Source organism: Spinacia oleracea, chromosome 5 (assembly GCF_020520425.1).
Source record: "Spinacia oleracea cultivar Varoflay chromosome 5, BTI_SOV_V1, whole genome shotgun sequence".
Taxonomy (NCBI): Eukaryota; Viridiplantae; Streptophyta; class Magnoliopsida; order Caryophyllales; family Amaranthaceae; genus Spinacia; species Spinacia oleracea.
In genome coordinates, this window is record NC_079491.1 from 2,128,870 (window position 1) to 2,146,218 (window position 17,349).

Sequence of the window (17,349 nt, forward strand, 5' to 3'; positions counted from 1 at the left end):
ACGGGATTTTCCATTAACGACGGCCCCCTTTTATGACGGGTTCGCGGCGGAAAATCCCGTCGTTAATCAACAATTATTGACCTTTAGCGACGGGATTTCTCGTCGTTAATAGTACAATTTCTTGTATTGTTTCCTCCCCTTCTCTTTCAATTATGTTGTGTTTTTTGCGTTAGATCTCAATAAAACTACATAGTTTCAGTGTAGTAAGTACCTCTATGGTGTGTTTGACTGTTTCAATGTAGTAAGTACCCATATGGTGGGTTTGTTTTTAGTTAAGTTTTGTATGTTTAGTTTAGTTCAGGTTGTTTCTTTGGTAAAGATTTATGCGGTATCGAAAAGGATGTCAATCTTTCGACTACAATTAGACGAATCAGAGGGAAATCATATTTGTCACGGCTACAACAGATCTATAGACCCGCTCGTCAATGAAGGCTGTAAATCACAGCAATATAAAAGAGGGTATACAGAATGTTTGATATACTACGATCGTAGCTATGGTGAAAGGAAGTTTTTATTTGATTCGATTGTTATGTATTTGTTAGATTTAAATCTTTATGTAGATGTCGTATGACTTTTTATCAATGAATTAATTTGTTTATAAAAAAAAATATAAAGAAATTTCCCCATCAATAAAAAAAATAAAAATATAAAGCACTCTATGTGCACGTATTGATCACCACCCCTTTTGTATAACAACTAGTTATTGCCCCGGGCAATGACCCGGTGACTATATGTAATTTGAAAATTAATCTTGATAAAATTTGAGTTAAATAAAAATAATTACAATAGTTTGATATTAAATACTTACATATAACATGAGATAAATATTTGTGCATAATTTATTTTTATATTTTATTTATGTAAGGGTAATTCAATATAAAATTTGGTTAAACATTTTAGTAAACTAAATTTAAAATGTAGTCTTTTGTTATGTGTAATACTCTTTTTTTATTGCTCTAGGTAAACTAACATGAACTGGCCTGCTAAAGAACGTAATTATAAATGAACCTAAATGAAAATGTAAATGAAAAAAAAAAATTAAGTATAGTTTAGTTTCATAAGAAAATTATTAAAATGTATAATTATGGTAGGCATTAACGTTTTAATACAAGGTATTAAACTATTAATAAACATAACTTATATGTTTTCGATTGCTTAAATATCATAAGTTTTATTATTGGATTAGTGGTTAAAGTTCTAACTTATGAACATGAAGTCAAGGGTTCAAACATTGATATTTGCATTTCTTCATCTTTTTGTAAGAAAATATTATATGTCAATGTGGCTATGCCATGACACTTGCCATCTAATGGTGACGACATGTATGTCAATGTGGCTATGTGTGTCACTTGCCATCTAATGACGACGACATGTAGCGAGATGGCATGAAATGCCATTGAGATTTAATAATAGTATAGATAAATAAATCAAGATGTTCCTTTTTATTTCGAGGGAATAAATCAAGATGTTCCTCTATGTGCTTTCACAAATTCTTATTTACAATGGTTGTACAATAATTATTGTACACCGGAGTAAAACTTAACTCAAAATACTTAAAAGTTATGCTTATATATGTAAAAGTTATCTAATTTTTAGTGATACATTTTTTCATTTTAAGAAAACTTATTTCTTCAAATCACTAATAATATATAAAATTAATTATCTAATTAACTTTTTTTTACTAATATAAAAGTTAATCAAAACTATGTTAAAGTTAAAAAAAATGAATTAAAGTTATTTTGGTGTACAATAAATTTATTTTACACTTTATGCGCGCAAGACTTTTGACGTACTTTTATACGAAATCAATCCAGATATTATGATCAAAACAAAACAAAATCAGTCAAGATATTATCCACACACAAAAAAAAAAATAAAAAAAAATCAGTCAAGATACTCTTCTAGGTGCTTTTTAAATGGAAACAAATCAATCAAGATAGGAAATTTATCCATTAATTACTATTGTTGTGTGAAAACAATGATATCTTACCAAAAAATCGTTACATCATCATAATCATGAAAGTTTCTTTGTTACATAAATACTAAGCAAATGGTAAAATTTATTTTCTCACAAATGGCAAACCTTCTCTCAAGTGGCATTATCGCAAATAGAGAAATTCCTAAAAAGTATGTGGTTCCACCTGGAAAAAGACATGGTTAGTATCAACTTTTTACAATTTTTATTTATAAAATAAATTATCGATGTTAATATTCAAAGTTATGCTTTAAAATATGTTTACTTATTCTGTATTAATTAACTAAGATGTGCATAATTAAACTCGTTGAGAATTCTTTTATATTATTTTCAGCTCAAGCAGGATTCATTGAAATACCAATCATTGATCTTCAAGACCAAAAAAATTCAACCCAAAACATTTTGAAGGCTAGCCAAGATTTAGGATTATTCCAGGTGAATGCTATCACGATATTAGTATACTACCTCCGTTTCATAAGATCTTTATATTTATTATTTGTACAAATATTAAGATAAGATAAGATTAGAAAAGTTGATTTAATCTAATAGAATATGGGATAAAGTAAGAGAAATGTGTAAAAATGTGGGTGGGTGTAAGAAAAAAAATGAATAAAGTAAGAGAAAATGAGTGAAAGCTAGTAAATATTGTGGGATAAGAATGGTAAGGTAGTACATTTTTATGTCCAAAAATAGAATAAAGAAAAGTGTAAAGAACATTATGAAACAGACTAAAACGGAGTGTGTAGAGATCATTTTGAAACGGATGTAGTATAACAATTAGAAAATGATTTTGACACTCCAAAAATTGATTTCTGCAATCCATTTCCATTCAGATGTAGGTGTGTCACACTACAAGAATTAGTATCTTTAACGACAACCTAATCACGACGAGTCAAAAACAACCAAACAAAGACGAGAACAACTGTCGCAAATGTTTTTTACGAGGGTTAACGACGGAATTTTCTATTAACGACGGCCCCCTTTAATGACGGGTTCGCGACAGAAAATCCTGTCAGTAATCAACGATTATTGGCATTTAGCGACGGGATTTCCCGTCGTTATTGGTACAATTTCTTGTAGTGTCAAAATCAGAATCTATGGCAATTTTTTAACTATAGTTTATTTTCCCTAAAGATTATAATGTTAATATTTTTTTATATCCATAACTCTAATTAATTAAAATAGGTGATAAACCATGGAATTCCAAGCAAGTTAATGAATGATGCAATGAAAGTATTCAAGGAGGTATTTGATTTACCCCCAGAAGAAAGATCGAAAATAAACATGAAAGAGGATCTTAATCAAGTGTGCAGAATTTATACGAGCAGCTACAACTACGATAGTGAAGAGTTTCATTTTTGGAGGGATGTTTTGAGGCACACTTGTAACCCTTTGGTGGAATGCATCAAGTTCTGGCCTCAAAAACCTGAAAATTATAGGTAATCACTCGTTAACCTTAAACTATACTAACTCCGTTTCATAAATTTCTTTACAGTTACTATTTATACGGACTCCAATGCAATATTTAACTACTAATATATCAAATTTTGTATGTGAAAAAATTATAAAAAGTTGATATTCTGAAAATGCACACCGAAACCAATCTAACAAGATCTTACATGTAACGTTTTGATGTATATAATAGTCGAAATTTACGGTCAAAGTTTTCATACTTTGGACACATTTTTCAAAGCGTAAAGAACTTTCAGAAATGGAGATAGTTTAACATTAATGAGGTCTTGATCTAGTGGTTAAAACTGACTAACTGTGCATAATAGGTCACAGATTCAAATCCTCCGCCCACATTTGTAATTTATTTGTTTTTGTGGCTCATTGGCAATAAAAGTATAACGTCTAGGCATGTGTGTTTACATGTGCGCATATGAAAGTTCCCCGTTTTAATACTTTTCATCCGTTTTTTTACTTGTACAATTTGTTTACTCTATTCACACACTCTGTTTTAACAATTTTCTTTTTGTGATTTATACATAATGAAATATATAGTCTTGTAAAGTTGTTAGATTTGTCTCAATATATATTTTCAAGTATCAACTCTTTATAATTTAGCTACTGTATAATTAGATATATTAAAAGATTCGCGTGAAATATCAAATGGTACAAAAAAAAAGGGAAGGAAGTACTCCGTATAAGTTAAACACTACGGAGTACTAAAGATTGATGTGACTCGGGACTGGCTGGGATTCGGGCTGAACCCATGTACGTGCTTTGGGCCTAAAAGGGCCCGCGCGGCCGCACCCACACCAAGCCTACTTGTTACTTGTCGTGTCGAAAGTTTAAAAAATGCAGCTCATGTCTGTCCAAGCCCACATGCCCTATTGTCGAGTCGAGCAAACCGTAGCCCCTAAGCATAATTTTATTCAATCTAAAGTGCTTTGTCGTGTCGGGGTTAGGCTGTGTCGTGCCTTTCTCAAAGGAATGTGGCTCGACCCCAGCCAACGACCCACAACTTCATACTCGTATCGAGTCGTATTTTTTCCTTGTACATGTCAGATCGTGCTTTTTTCGTGTCTGATCATGCCGTACCTTGAACCGACAAGACCAGAACCATACCATCTTTAATTAATTAATTTTTCAATTAAATTTTCAGGGAGATAGTTGGAGAATATGTTGTAGCCTTGAAGGACATGGGAAAGAAGATCTTAGAACAAATAACCCAAGGGCTTGGGTTAGAAAAAGGCTATTTTGCAAGTGAGCTAACTGAAGATAACATCTTAACTATAAATCACTATCCAATATGCCCGGATCCGAGTGTAACTATTGGACTACCCAGGCATAAAGATCCGACCCTTATAAACATTGTTCAAGCGGCACCCGTTAATGTTCCGGGGCTCCAACTCTTCAAGGATGGGCAATGGTTCGGGTTTGAGACGGCTCCTAATGCATTTCTAGTCTTTGTTGGCAATCAACTCGAGGTAATAAAAATTGTTCCAAATCACACATTGGTTTTTTTTTTTTTTCTTCTTCAAAATGATCTTTATATTTTTAGTAGATTAGATTATGTAAATACTCTAATTAATTATGTATACCATATATATTCTACCGAATATATAATTCAATATTCTACAGAATATATGCTATACATAAATTAATATAATTAGAATATTTACATAATACTTCGTATAATATATTACTTTCTGTTTTAATCTGTTTCATAATGTTCTTTACATTGTGTTTTATATAATTTCCGTACATTAAATGTTATTGTCCTACCTTTCTTACCCCATAACATTTACAAATTATTATATCCTACTATTTTCGTACATTAAACGTTATTGTCCTACATTTTCAAATATCTTTTACTTTATCCATATTTTATTATATTCACTCACCTTTTTACATACACTTCCTTTTTATCTTAATAATTTTGCAATAGTAAATATAAATATCATTTTAAAACAGAGGTAGTAGCTTTTATTTGTTTTTCAGATACGAAGTAGCTTTTAGCTGTTTCATTTGGTAAAAATTCCAATATGTGTGTCTTGGTAAATGACTTTTTTTTTTCTTGGCTTAAAAACCGACTTTTCCGTCAAAATCCAAAAGCCAGCAACGCTAGCTTTTTTTATTTTAGCTGTTGCCTTTTATATTTTGCTAATTACAATTTAATCTCTCATCACTGCCCTCTTATACTAATGTCCTTAAATGTTGTTTTGTACTCATGTAACAGTCCGTAGCCAACATTCAACTTTACCAAACACTTTTCTAAGAATAAAGCCTACCATCAAGAACCAACCTAAAAAGCCAACAAACGATCGTTCAAACAAGTCAAGTGAAACAGTCAAACAACCACCAACCACCGACGAAACCAATTGCCATATTAAACACCCCCATTTGTATTGTTACATTCTCCTTACAATATCCCCTTATTTCTCTTTACAATATCCCCTATCTCCTCGTACCAAACGCCTAATCATTATGTACGACTTGATACCAACGATGTCTTGTCCTAATAGTTAAGAATGAGAGCTCTGCGTACGATAGATTTCAGATTCGAATCCCACGACCCCATTTGTAATTTATATTGCTCTTGTGGCTCATTCAAACAACCACCCGCCACCGACGAACAACTAATTGTGAATTGCCAAACTAATCATCCCCATTTATATTGTTACATTCTCCTTACAATATCCCATATTTCTCTTTACAATATCCCCTATTTCCTCGTACCAAACGCCTAATCACTATGCACAACTTGATATCAATGAGGGGTCTGTGTATAATAGGTCTCAGATTCGAATCCTCCCGGCCCCATTTGTAATTTATATTGTTCTTGTGTGGCTCATTCACACCCTGATGCAGGTTGTTAGCAACGGGAAGATGAAAGCGGTGGTGCATCGAGTGGTGACAAACGCAAGTAAAGCACGAACAACGGCGGTGTTCTTCATGAGTCCAACAATGGATTGCATCGTTGAACCAGCTAAAGCTATTGTTGAAGCACAAGATTGTGGTCCTCTTTATAAGGCATTTCGATACAAGGAGTATTTTGATATCCACACTGGCCATGATGGGGATAGAGATACTATTCTTGAATCTTATAATTTTAAGATCAAACAATCTTCAATCCCATAGTTTATATTATAAATCTAGCTTGTTAATTATTGGATTGTATTTGTTATATGAAAACCCTGCCTTTTAATAATAATAATAATAAAATATTTGGATTTTATAGAATTTATGGAATTACAACTCTTGGTCCGACAATTTCTTATGTACATTTCAAGCTTATATATGATACAACCGTTGATACCTTATAAAGTTATAAGATACAATCAACGCTATTTTTTTACTCATTCAATGTAAGTTTTACAAGAATTGTAGTACGTTGGAACTTTACTAGTTTAGTACTCGTACAGGTATATAATTTCATCATTGTCGATTTTTATTTCTCTTTATACAACTCGTGCATCAAACAGGCCAATATTTCGGTTTTGCTGAAAAATATTATAGACGAATCTCAAAGTCCTACACACTTGTGGAGTTGTGGTCAATAAATTAAGGATGAAAGAGTAACTTTCATTTGCTCATTCGGAGTTCTAATAATTTTTTTTAATAAGTTCATTAAATAGAAATAAATCTTGTATAGGACTGTTTTATACGGAGTACGAAGTACTTCGTACTATTAACACAAAAATTATACGTAGTAACTATGGAGTATTTAACAATAAGAGTATAACTATCTAGTTATAAAATATAACTAATTGATCATAAAACGTAATTTTATATTCATAAGAGTCTAAGACGGTCTTAACTAAAAAGTATATAACTAATACTCCCTCTGTCCCTTAATACTCGCACCATTTTGACTTTTTGCACTATTCACATAATTCACTTTGACCCTATTTTATTTCTAATATATGAAAACAAATATTAGTATATAATATATTGTTGGCTTCATCTTAATATATATTTTCATAATATTGAAAAAAAATAGGTTTTTATAATATGTAGTTTAAGATATTGGTAGTCAAAGATGTGCATTGGCAAGCGTGTCCAGTCAAAACGGTGCGAGTATTAAGGAACGGAGGGAGTAATATATATAAGAGAAATTGCTTTTAGTTCTTCTAAGTTACGTAGTATAAAACGTAGTTAATACTCCTCTCTTCTTTTAATTATGGAACAATTTTTACATGTGTGCAACTAAAATAAAATTACACACAACCTTTAATTTTAGAAATAAATTATCAAGTTTGCATTAAAAAAAACAAAAAAGACACAAATCAATTCATTGAATTATCTTGGACTTTGCTACATCGAATAGGAAAGAAATCCCTATCAATAAGGATTTTATTATAACATAAGTATCAAATTGGATGTTATTATAACATAATTAAGTATCAAACAGATATTGATTTCATTTATAACATTGTGAAATAGGAAACATATCCATGTATTCACACTCTTTTTAATTGGATAAAGTAATACTCCCTCCATTTCTAAATAAGCGCAAAAATTTAATTAAAATACTACTACGTATATTATTATAACGTCTATATATTTGTATATATGTATATGTCATTACTCATTAACCAGACTTGAACCACATCAAAATTCTACAAACTACACCAATATCTTATTTACTAAATGGTGAACCTCCTCTCAGACTGCATTGCTGCAAATGGCGAAACCGCGAAAAACTATGTGTTTCCACCGGAAAGAAGACCACGTAAGTTTGTAGAATATAAAACGATTATTGAAACTTCAAATGGTGCAATTATGTAACAAGCCGAAATAAATATTAGGCAACTAACCTAGCTCGTTATTTTGTGTCTTTTAGCTACTTCCGGGAAAGTTGACATTCCGATCATTGATCTTCAGGAAGAGAATTCAACCAAGCATATTTTGAACGCTATCCAAGATTTTGGTGTATTTCAGGTTTCATATTTCAATTTTCGAAAACAATTATCTATAAGAAAAGAAAAAGAAATTTTAATACTTGCAACGTTTGTACTTTTTAAACTCTTCGCATATTCTACTTTAACTATTGTTTGAGATTTATGTTTAAGATAAAACATATTCATATAAGATCTTGTTAGATTCGTTTCAAATCTCAATGTTTATTTTCAAAATATAACTTCTTATATTTTTGCTTAAAAAGAATTAAAGATATTAATTATCAAAGTTGTGCATTGACATGCGTTAAACTGACCTACGATGTGAGTAAAAACAAACGGAGAAACTATAAGAAAAGAAAAAGGAATTTTATTTAATTATTTCAATTTTCTTACTTTATTGAATTTTTAAATTTTATTTTTTAAATTTGGAGCAGGTAATCAACCATGGAGTTTCAAAGGATATAATTAGTGAAGCAATGAAAGTGTTCAAAGAAGTATTTGAGTTACCACCAGAAGAAAAATCAAAAATAAATATGAAAGAGGATATAAATCAATTTTGCAGAATATATTCAAGCAGCTACAACTTTGACAGTGAAAAGATTCATTACTGGAGGGATGTGTTGAAGCACCATTGTAGTCCTTTGGAGGAATGCATTAACTTTTGGCCTCAAAAGCCCGAAAAATACAGGCAAATTCGCGCATTTTTTTTTACGATCCTATAATTAACTTCACACTTGTCTTTTTACGGTCTTTCAAAAATCTATGCAGGAAAAGTTGGATAAACTTTGACTTAAAACATTCACGCACGTGTGAAATTAAATAAATCTATACATAGTCTATACCTATCGATACCTAGTATTTTAAAAGGAAATTCATTGATGATTTGATGACATGTGTCACCCCCCATCATTCATCCACATAGGCAAATGCGCATATTTTCATTTTTTACTATCCTATAATTAACCTCACACTTGCTTTTTCATGGTCTTTCAAAAACCAATCCAGGAAAAAGTTGACAAACTTTGACTTTAAACATTAACGCACGTGTGAAATTAAATAAATCTATACCTAGTCTATAAAAAGGAAAACCATAGATGATTTGATGGCACGTGTTACCCCCATCGTTCATCCATACATTTATTTTTTGTTTTTTAAAATTTTTTCTTTTGTTGTTTGCTATACGAATTATTTTACAACTTTAACACCTATTCCACTTCTTCCTCAATATTCATCAATTCACCATTAATTCATAGATTTATTCAACTTATTTCACCCATCAATTCAACATCAAATCAACATTAAACATCAAATCAACATTAATTCATATATTCATTCAACACTCAATATTAATTGATCACCATCTCATTTATAAAAAAATTAAATTTTCAAATTTCACCACTATATAAATCATATATTCTCACTAAAATCGCAAAGGCCCTCAATAAAACTAGCACTTTAAAAGACGGCTTAACAACCAGTATAAAATTGCCCATTCATTGAACAAGGTCAAAAGCTAGTTATTATTAAAACGAAGTCGAGAGTATTATTAAAATGACAAGTTTAAATTGTCTTTCAGGGAGAAAGTAGGAACATATGTGACAGCATTGAAGGATCTGGGATCAAGGATTCTAGGGTTCATATCACAAGGAATTGGTCTAGAAAAAGAGTATTTTGCAAATGAGTTAAGTGAAGATAACAATTTGATTGTTAATCATTACCCGCCGTGCCCTAACCCGAGTTTAACCCTTGGATTAACTAAGCATTCAGATCCTAACCTTATCACCATTCTTCAAGCAGTGCCTCTTCATGTCCCTGGCCTTGAACTCTTCAAGGATGGTCAATGGTTGAGTGTTTCAACTGTTCCTGATGCATTTGTTGTCTTTGTTGGCAATCAGCTTCAGGTATATATTTTTGGATTTCTGCATATCAAAAGTTAAGTTTGTCATGTGAAATACAGTGATTAAAAGAGGGAAAATAAATAATGCAGGAAATTGCTACTATAATGACTTATTTTGACTTATTTTAGACAAAATAAGTTCAGATGATAAGTACATTTTCACACAAATAAGTTTATTTCAAACATTTTAACACACAAATAAGTTCATTCCAGACATTTTCACACACAAATAAGTTTATTTCAGATATTTTCACACAAATAAGTTTAGATAAAAATAAGTTTTTTCGGACATTTTCACACACAAATAAGTTCAGATAAAAATAAGTTTTTTCGGACATTTTCACACAAAAATAAGTTTATTTCAAGTTCCGATAAATCCAGATAAGTTCAGATAATATAACTTCAGACAAATAAGTAAAATATTTGATGCAGGTTGTTAGCAACGGGGAGCTGAAAGCTGGAGTTCACAGAGTGAGAAATGCGAGTGAAGCGCGAACAAGTGCTGCATTCTTCATTAATCCATCAAACGAATGCATTGTGGAACCAGCAAAAGAGCTTGTTCAAGCAGAAAATAATCCACCACTATACAAAGCTTTCAAATATGAAGATTTCTTTAAAGTTTACACAGGTCAGGAAGGGGACAGGCATACTATACTAGAAGATTTTGGTTTTAAGATAAAACCTTAATGTTAGAATTATCTGAAAAATTCTGATAATAAAGTAGCTGACAGTAGTCTTTGAAGATTTTGGTTTTAGGATCAACCCTTAATGTCAAGACTTATCTGAAATTTTGAGAATAAAGCAGTTGACAGTAGTCTTTGAAGATTTTGGTTTTAAGATCAAACCTTAATGTTAGAATTATCTGAAATTTTGAGAATAAAGCAGTTGACACTTGACAGTAGTCTTTGAAGATTTTGGTTTTAAGATCAAACCTTAATGTTAGAATTATCTGAAATTTTGAGAATAAAGCAGTTGACAGTAGTCTTTGAAGATTTTGGTTTTAAGATCAAACCTTAATGTTAGAATTATCTGAAATTCTGAATAAAGCAGTTGACAGTAGCCTTTGCAGTTGAAAGGGAGGGGGTGAAATGTATTTTTACATCAATTATAATCAAAATAACATTATTGTCAGGCAGTAAATAGCAAGTAATTAAGCATTAAGCAGAGCTAGCAGCAAAATATTCACAGTATTTTCTCAGATAAGGAATAATTATATACTGCAAAAGTGCAAATAATCACAGTGCAATAGAATGGAAAGCAGTATTCAATCAGAAAAGGAATGCTAACATAGTGCAAATATTCACAGTACCTTCCAATGTAAGCATATGTCTTTGTAGGTTTGAGTGTTTGACATGTCTCAATTGAGCATACACGATTAGGGCCAAGCTAGTGAGACATCGATGATGTTTTCCTTTGCAACTGTTGTGCTGTTCACTGCAGTCTTTCCAACTGCAAATAAGCCACCCCCAAGTAGTTGTAAATATAACCATCTTCAAAATGCTTGGAAGTTGGAACCAAAACTCTCTTTTGAGGTTCGAGTAAGGAATAACTTGTCGCCCTGCATAACCTTACCCATCAACTAGTGGAGTGACTTCCTTCAGAATGCTGATCTTGAGCTTCTCAAGCAGCAAACCATGTGCTCTCTTTAGCAAAGATTTTGCAGTTTCAAATTCATTTTTATGGCTCGTATTGTATAGATATCTCTACATAAGCCTCCGAGACTTCTAAGGATGCGTTTTATTCACCTGATTTTCACTTATTTTTTCTGAACTTATCTTATCTGATTTATCTGAACTTATTAGAACTTATCAAAACTTATTTTAGTTATAAGTTGTACATGTTCAACCCTTTTTCCTTAAACTTATCTTATCTAAATTTATTTTTCCTGAAATAAGTGGAAATAAGGAGAACAAAACAAAGTCAGGGCTTCAACTTTTCCTACTCGTCTAATATACCTGAAGCAATCCTATAGTCTAGACACCTCTTTGCATCAGAAAACTTCTCTAGACTAACCAATGAGACCCTAATTCCCTATGCTTTTTTCTTTCTACTGAACAATGCCCTTCAAAAATGTATAATCAGCATCAATCTCAGTCAAAGAAAATCAGAGCTACAACCCTGATTTTTCAAATTTCTGAGTTAGGTGCTTCTGCTTGAATGCCTTCTCATGCTCTCTATCCCAGTATAAATAACACCAAAAAACCGCCTATCACGAGCAGCATCTACTGAGTTATCCCTCAACAGTTTCATGAGCAACTCCAATGCGTTCAAACAATATGCCAAGGTTTCCTAGAAGTTCAAAATTGTAACACAAGCTTTCACCTATAAGCATTTCCAACTTCTCTTTCTATCTTCATCCAACAAAAACTCCTAAATCTCTACAAACTTCCCTCAAGATATCCAAACTCTCCTCTCTGTTATCCATAGTAGCCTTAGAATTAGCCAATTTAAGCTGAACAACATGAAGAATAGGTTTTAAATCCTTGGTATGGAAACTAGCCCCTTCCTCTAACCTACCCAAAATAGTATTAGCCTTATTAGGAAACATAAAAAAAAAAATCAAGTTATAACTTGTAGAACCCAAAAGCTGTCAAGTAATAGCAACTGGCAACCCCATACGGAGGGTGCGACAGCCATACTCCCCACACCACTCATATTCCAGGCCATCGTACCAGCTCTACTACACACCACAACACACTATATTCACCTCTACTAACCTAAACATGCTTATAAAGTTATCCAAGACCTACCACAGTTAGTTAACATACATTACCAAATTTTCAATGTTTAGGGAACGGAAAACAACCCACCAAATCAAATTAAAATATGAAAAGTCCAAAAATCTAAAATCTGTTATGTTACCAATATTGATCATAGAATTAAAACTACTCACATTATCATAAAGATCCCAGGTGATCAAAAGACACATTATTTGGCAATTTTTATAATAAAGACAGGGAATGATTCTCATTTAATTCAAATGTGGTATTAATCTAAGAATGTTACAAAAGTTGGATTTATCTTTGATTATTTGAAGAAAAAGGGGTTTGAAATAATGAAATGTATTTTGTATCTCAATTGTTATCAAAATATATTAATATGGAGTTCCAGGCAGTATTAACTAAACATCAAGCAGATCTTTCCGCAAAATATTAAGTGATGCAGCGGTTAACATTACCACAGGGGCAAAAAGAAAATACAAAAAAGATTGACTTAATCTAATATAGTTCATCTGAACTGCACCTCATTGCCTTGTACGAGTGTTTGGGGAGTGATTAGGCTGCAAGCTTCTAGTAGGATTGCTATTCTGAGGCAAGGGCAAGGCCTTTATCGGGAACAATTTGGAGGAGCCACCGAGCGCTTTAACCTTCAACTGGTCCAGAATTCCGCACGCTTCTCTAAGCTCATCTTCTGCATTTTTCCCATGACCACTCCAAGCATCAACTGCTTTTTGCTGAAATTCTATCGCAAGGGCATAACTGCAATTCAAAAAATGCAATCTATGAATACAGAGGGAAATTTTCCAGAAATCAATTCAAATTGAACAGCTCCACTTATACCAGCACAAATCAACTACTTAATGCCTAAAGTTAAATGAGTACATCAAAGTTTTGTAATAAAGAAATAGCAGTTGACAATTTTGTATGCTCATTCTTAGTTTTGCAGCAGTAAGCTTATGTTCCTCCCATTGAACAGATGTCCTTGAGAAGAACAGTTTCAGCATTTGGTCACCCACATTAAGACAGGAAGAAATTCTTCAAAGATAGGTCTATTTCATATAGAACAGATCATGAACCAGGGTGCAGTGGGCCAATTTTGGTCTAAATACACATTCAGGAGGTGACATATTGGAGCAGAGAATTCTGCTCGAATAAGACCAGGCAGTTTTTATCAGCTCTATTTTCTAGTTAAAGCGTACTTTCAACATGGTTCTTTCTCATCATTTAAGTGGTAAAGGAACATGGTGTCATGAACTAAATAGTAAATAGTAAAGGTTATAATGGGTAGTGCAAGTAGTATTAATACTAGTATCCTTAGGAAGAAGACAAATTAAGTAGTTAGAGTAAAGAGGATATAAATAAGGGCACATTAGGTTATGAGAGGCATGTGGAGAATTAGGCTTTGGTGAACAGGTGACAAGGATTATTGGGGTGGTATGGGACTTTAAAGTTAATGAATGTAATTGGGAAACTACTTCCATTAAACTTTCTAATAAAGATGAGCCTAGTTGGATAGTTCCCCAGAAACCATACATTTGGCAAATGGTGTACCATGTGTAAACTTGGAGGCGTAGGCTTTGGAGAGTGGTGACCTCAAGTCACTAAACTTGGAGATTGGTGGCCTCAAGTCACTACTTTCGTATCCCATTTTGTGTCAATTCATCTATCAACCAGATTATTGCATATTCTGCCATTAATTTTCTGCACCAAAATCTCAGTTCTTTACACATGGTACACCATTTGCCAAATGTATGGTTTCTGGGGAACTATCCAACTAGGCTCATCTTTATTAGAAAGTTTAATGGAAGTAGTTTCCCAATTACATTCATTAACTTTAAAGTCCCATACCACCCCAATAATCCTTGTCACCTGTTCACCAATTACATTAATTCTACATTGTAAAGAGCTTACACTTGTAAGGGGCGGGCAGTTTAGGCAACTCTAGGAAGGATATTGGTGAACATGAAAAAAGGTATCCATGAAAGAATATTCTGAAACTTAAAGAATATTCAAACAATTCTACACCGTAATTTGGCTCATTCCCTTGGCTATTAACACATCCAAACAGCTTATAGAATCTACGGCATGTTTCTTGGTGGAAAGCCAACAAAGTTCCAAAAATGAGCAACGGTTCAAATTAACAGAACATGACACTTCTTGACTCTAAATTCACTATTCAAGTATTCATTGTACCTTTCCATGGAAGTTCTTTCAAGGAATTCCACATTAATTTATTTACTTTTACTATAAAAAACGTATTTGCTCAAGATAAGGAAAGCTTAAAACTGCAAATATTCATTGTACCTTTCCATGGCAGCATATGCTTTTGAGAGGTTTTGACATGCCTCAATAGAGTCAACATGATGAGGGCCAAGTGAGACATCCATGATATCCTTTGCAACAGCAAACATCTGTGCAGCTGACTGATATCTTTCCAACTCCAAATAAGCCGCCCCCAAATTATTATATATATAACCAACTCCGAAATGCTTAGGACCAAAGCTCTCTTTCAAAGTTTCAGCGGCACTCTCCAAGTACGGGATAGCTTGTGTAACCTTACCCGTCAATAAAAGTAACCACCCAATCCTAGCAGAAACACTACCTTCAGAATGTTGTTCTTGAGGAAGCTTCTCAAGCAAAGCTTGTGCTCTCTTCAACAACGATATAGCAGTCTCAAATTCATTCATTGTCTCATATTGCATAGATATCTCCATATAAGCCTCGGAAGCTTCTAAAGGCTTCGACTTCTCCTTTTTGTCTAGTATACCAGAAGCGATCTCTAAACACCTCTTTGCATCAGCAAACTTGTCTTGACTAACCAAAGCTTTAGCCATTGTAATAAAAATTAAAGCACGATTCTCACTATCCTTTTCTGTTTGCTGAACAACACCCTTCAACGTGTTAATAGCTGAATCAAACCTACCAAGAGCAATATGCATATTAGCTGCATCAATCTCAGCACGAAGCAAATCAGAGCTTCGACCCCAATTCTTCAAAACTTTCTGAGACAACTGATTCTGCTCTAATGCCTTCTGATACTGCTCCATCCCTGTATAAATAACCCCGAGAAGCCGCCTATCATGAGCAACCTCTACCGAATTATCCCCCAACAATTTCGTGTGTAACTCCAACGCTTTCAAACAACACGGTAAACCTTCCTTAAAGTTCAAAATCGCAACACACGCCTCCGCCAAATCCCTATAAGCATTACCAACTTCTTTCCTATCTCCCCCCAACAAAAACTCCTTAATCTCAACTGACCTCCTCAAATTCTCCAATGCCTCCTCTCTCCTACCCATAGCAGTCTTAGTATTAGCTAATTCAAACTGAACAGCATAAAGAATAGGTTTCACATCTTCAGGTCTAAAATTACCCTCTTCCTCTAACCTCAACAAAACTTTATTAGCCCTATTAAGATACCCTAAAGCATCATTGAACTTTTTTAAGCAATAACTAGTAGAACCCAAAAGCTGTAAAGTCATAGCAACAGGTAAAGAAACTTGATTCTCACTATCAAAAACAGCTAAAGCTCTAATTGCATAAGATAAAACTTTTTCAGGTTCCTCACCTTCTTGGTCAAGTTTAAGACCAATTTTCAAGCAAGCTAAACCAAGATCTCTCTCATTAAAATTCGCCTCCATTTCTTTGAAAGCTTCAAGCATATCCTCTGCTGTCTTCGCCGCCTCAAAATCATCTTCAATCTGGGATCTTTCCTTGATTTTCCTCTGCCTAGAAGGCAAATTAGGGGGAATTTCAACTTGGGTATTGAAATTTCGAGATGGGGTTTTCTGGAATTGGTGGGTTTTTGGGGGTGAAAAGAGTAAACCCTTGGAATTGGAGCAAGAACTCAAATGGGTACATGATGATTGGTCAGTTGAACCTAGGGTTGAACAGATTTGGGTAGTTAAGTTGCGAGAAATTGGTGTGAGTTTGGAGAAAGAGAGGAATTTGATTGTTGCCCTTCTCATTTTGGTTGCAGATTGAAATGATTGATATGAACAACGGAGAAGAATACCTTAAACCCTTGCAAAACCCCTCTTCCTGTGATTGGCTGTGAAGGTGTGAGTGAGGAGAGGAAAATAAGCAAGTTTTAATTACATGAGTTTGATCCAATTTGTTTATTTTATGCATACAATTACAAACCTAAACCCCGTGATGTTGTTGGGTACATCTAATAATTTGATCGTGTACTAATCGTCAAGCAAGATGTATTATTATTGACTCGAGACAACTCTCTTTTACCAAATTATTGTTCGCTTACAAATAATTCACATTTGATCAACGATTTTTTTATCGGCTATTATTGAACGTCCTGCAAGATGTATTATTATCAGTTTATCGCACACTCGTGGCAACTCTCTTGTACCAAATTATTATATGCTTATTTCACCTTTAGTCAATTGTTTA

The 17,349-nt window shown here is 33.1% G+C and overlaps 3 protein-coding genes across 6 annotated transcripts; 2 read left to right on the forward strand and 1 right to left on the reverse strand.

Moving 5' to 3' along the window:
• The first annotated feature begins 1,987 nt into the window (after positions 1–1,987).
• LOC110782026 (hyoscyamine 6-dioxygenase-like) lies at positions 1,988–6,645 on the forward strand. The gene is made up of 5 exons (XM_021986087.2): positions 1,988–2,156; positions 2,310–2,410; positions 3,161–3,414; positions 4,584–4,908; positions 6,293–6,645. Exons 1-5 carry the CDS (start codon positions 2,051–2,053, stop codon positions 6,560–6,562), a joined length of 1,056 nt encoding a protein of 351 aa, XP_021841779.2. The 5' UTR covers positions 1,988–2,050; the 3' UTR covers positions 6,563–6,645.
• Positions 6,646–8,074: 1,429 nt separating this feature from the next.
• LOC110784338 (hyoscyamine 6-dioxygenase) lies at positions 8,075–10,909 on the forward strand. The gene is made up of 5 exons (XM_056828303.1): positions 8,075–8,156; positions 8,268–8,365; positions 8,760–9,013; positions 9,902–10,226; positions 10,655–10,909. Exons 1-5 carry the CDS (start codon positions 8,075–8,077, stop codon positions 10,907–10,909), a joined length of 1,014 nt encoding a protein of 337 aa, XP_056684281.1.
• Positions 9,822–17,082, reverse strand: LOC110784286 (protein KINESIN LIGHT CHAIN-RELATED 2). Of its 4 annotated transcripts, none has more exons than XR_002532287.2 (4): positions 15,247–17,082; positions 13,466–13,701; positions 11,532–11,671; positions 9,822–10,244 (listed from the first exon to the last, which is right to left on the reverse strand). XR_002532287.2 is itself a non-coding variant. In XM_056828498.1 (3 exons), exons 1-2 carry the CDS (start codon positions 16,908–16,910, stop codon positions 13,467–13,469), a joined length of 1,899 nt encoding a protein of 632 aa, XP_056684476.1. In that variant the 5' UTR covers positions 16,911–17,045; the 3' UTR covers positions 9,822–10,244; position 13,466. The 4 variants fall into 4 exon arrangements, 2 of the variants coding, with proteins under 2 accessions (XP_056684476.1, XP_021844425.1); XR_008921012.1 differs by having other exon boundaries at positions 11,532–11,780; positions 15,247–17,045; XM_056828498.1 differs by lacking the exon at positions 11,532–11,671 and having other exon boundaries at positions 15,247–17,045.
• Positions 17,083–17,349: the final 267 nt, after the last annotated feature.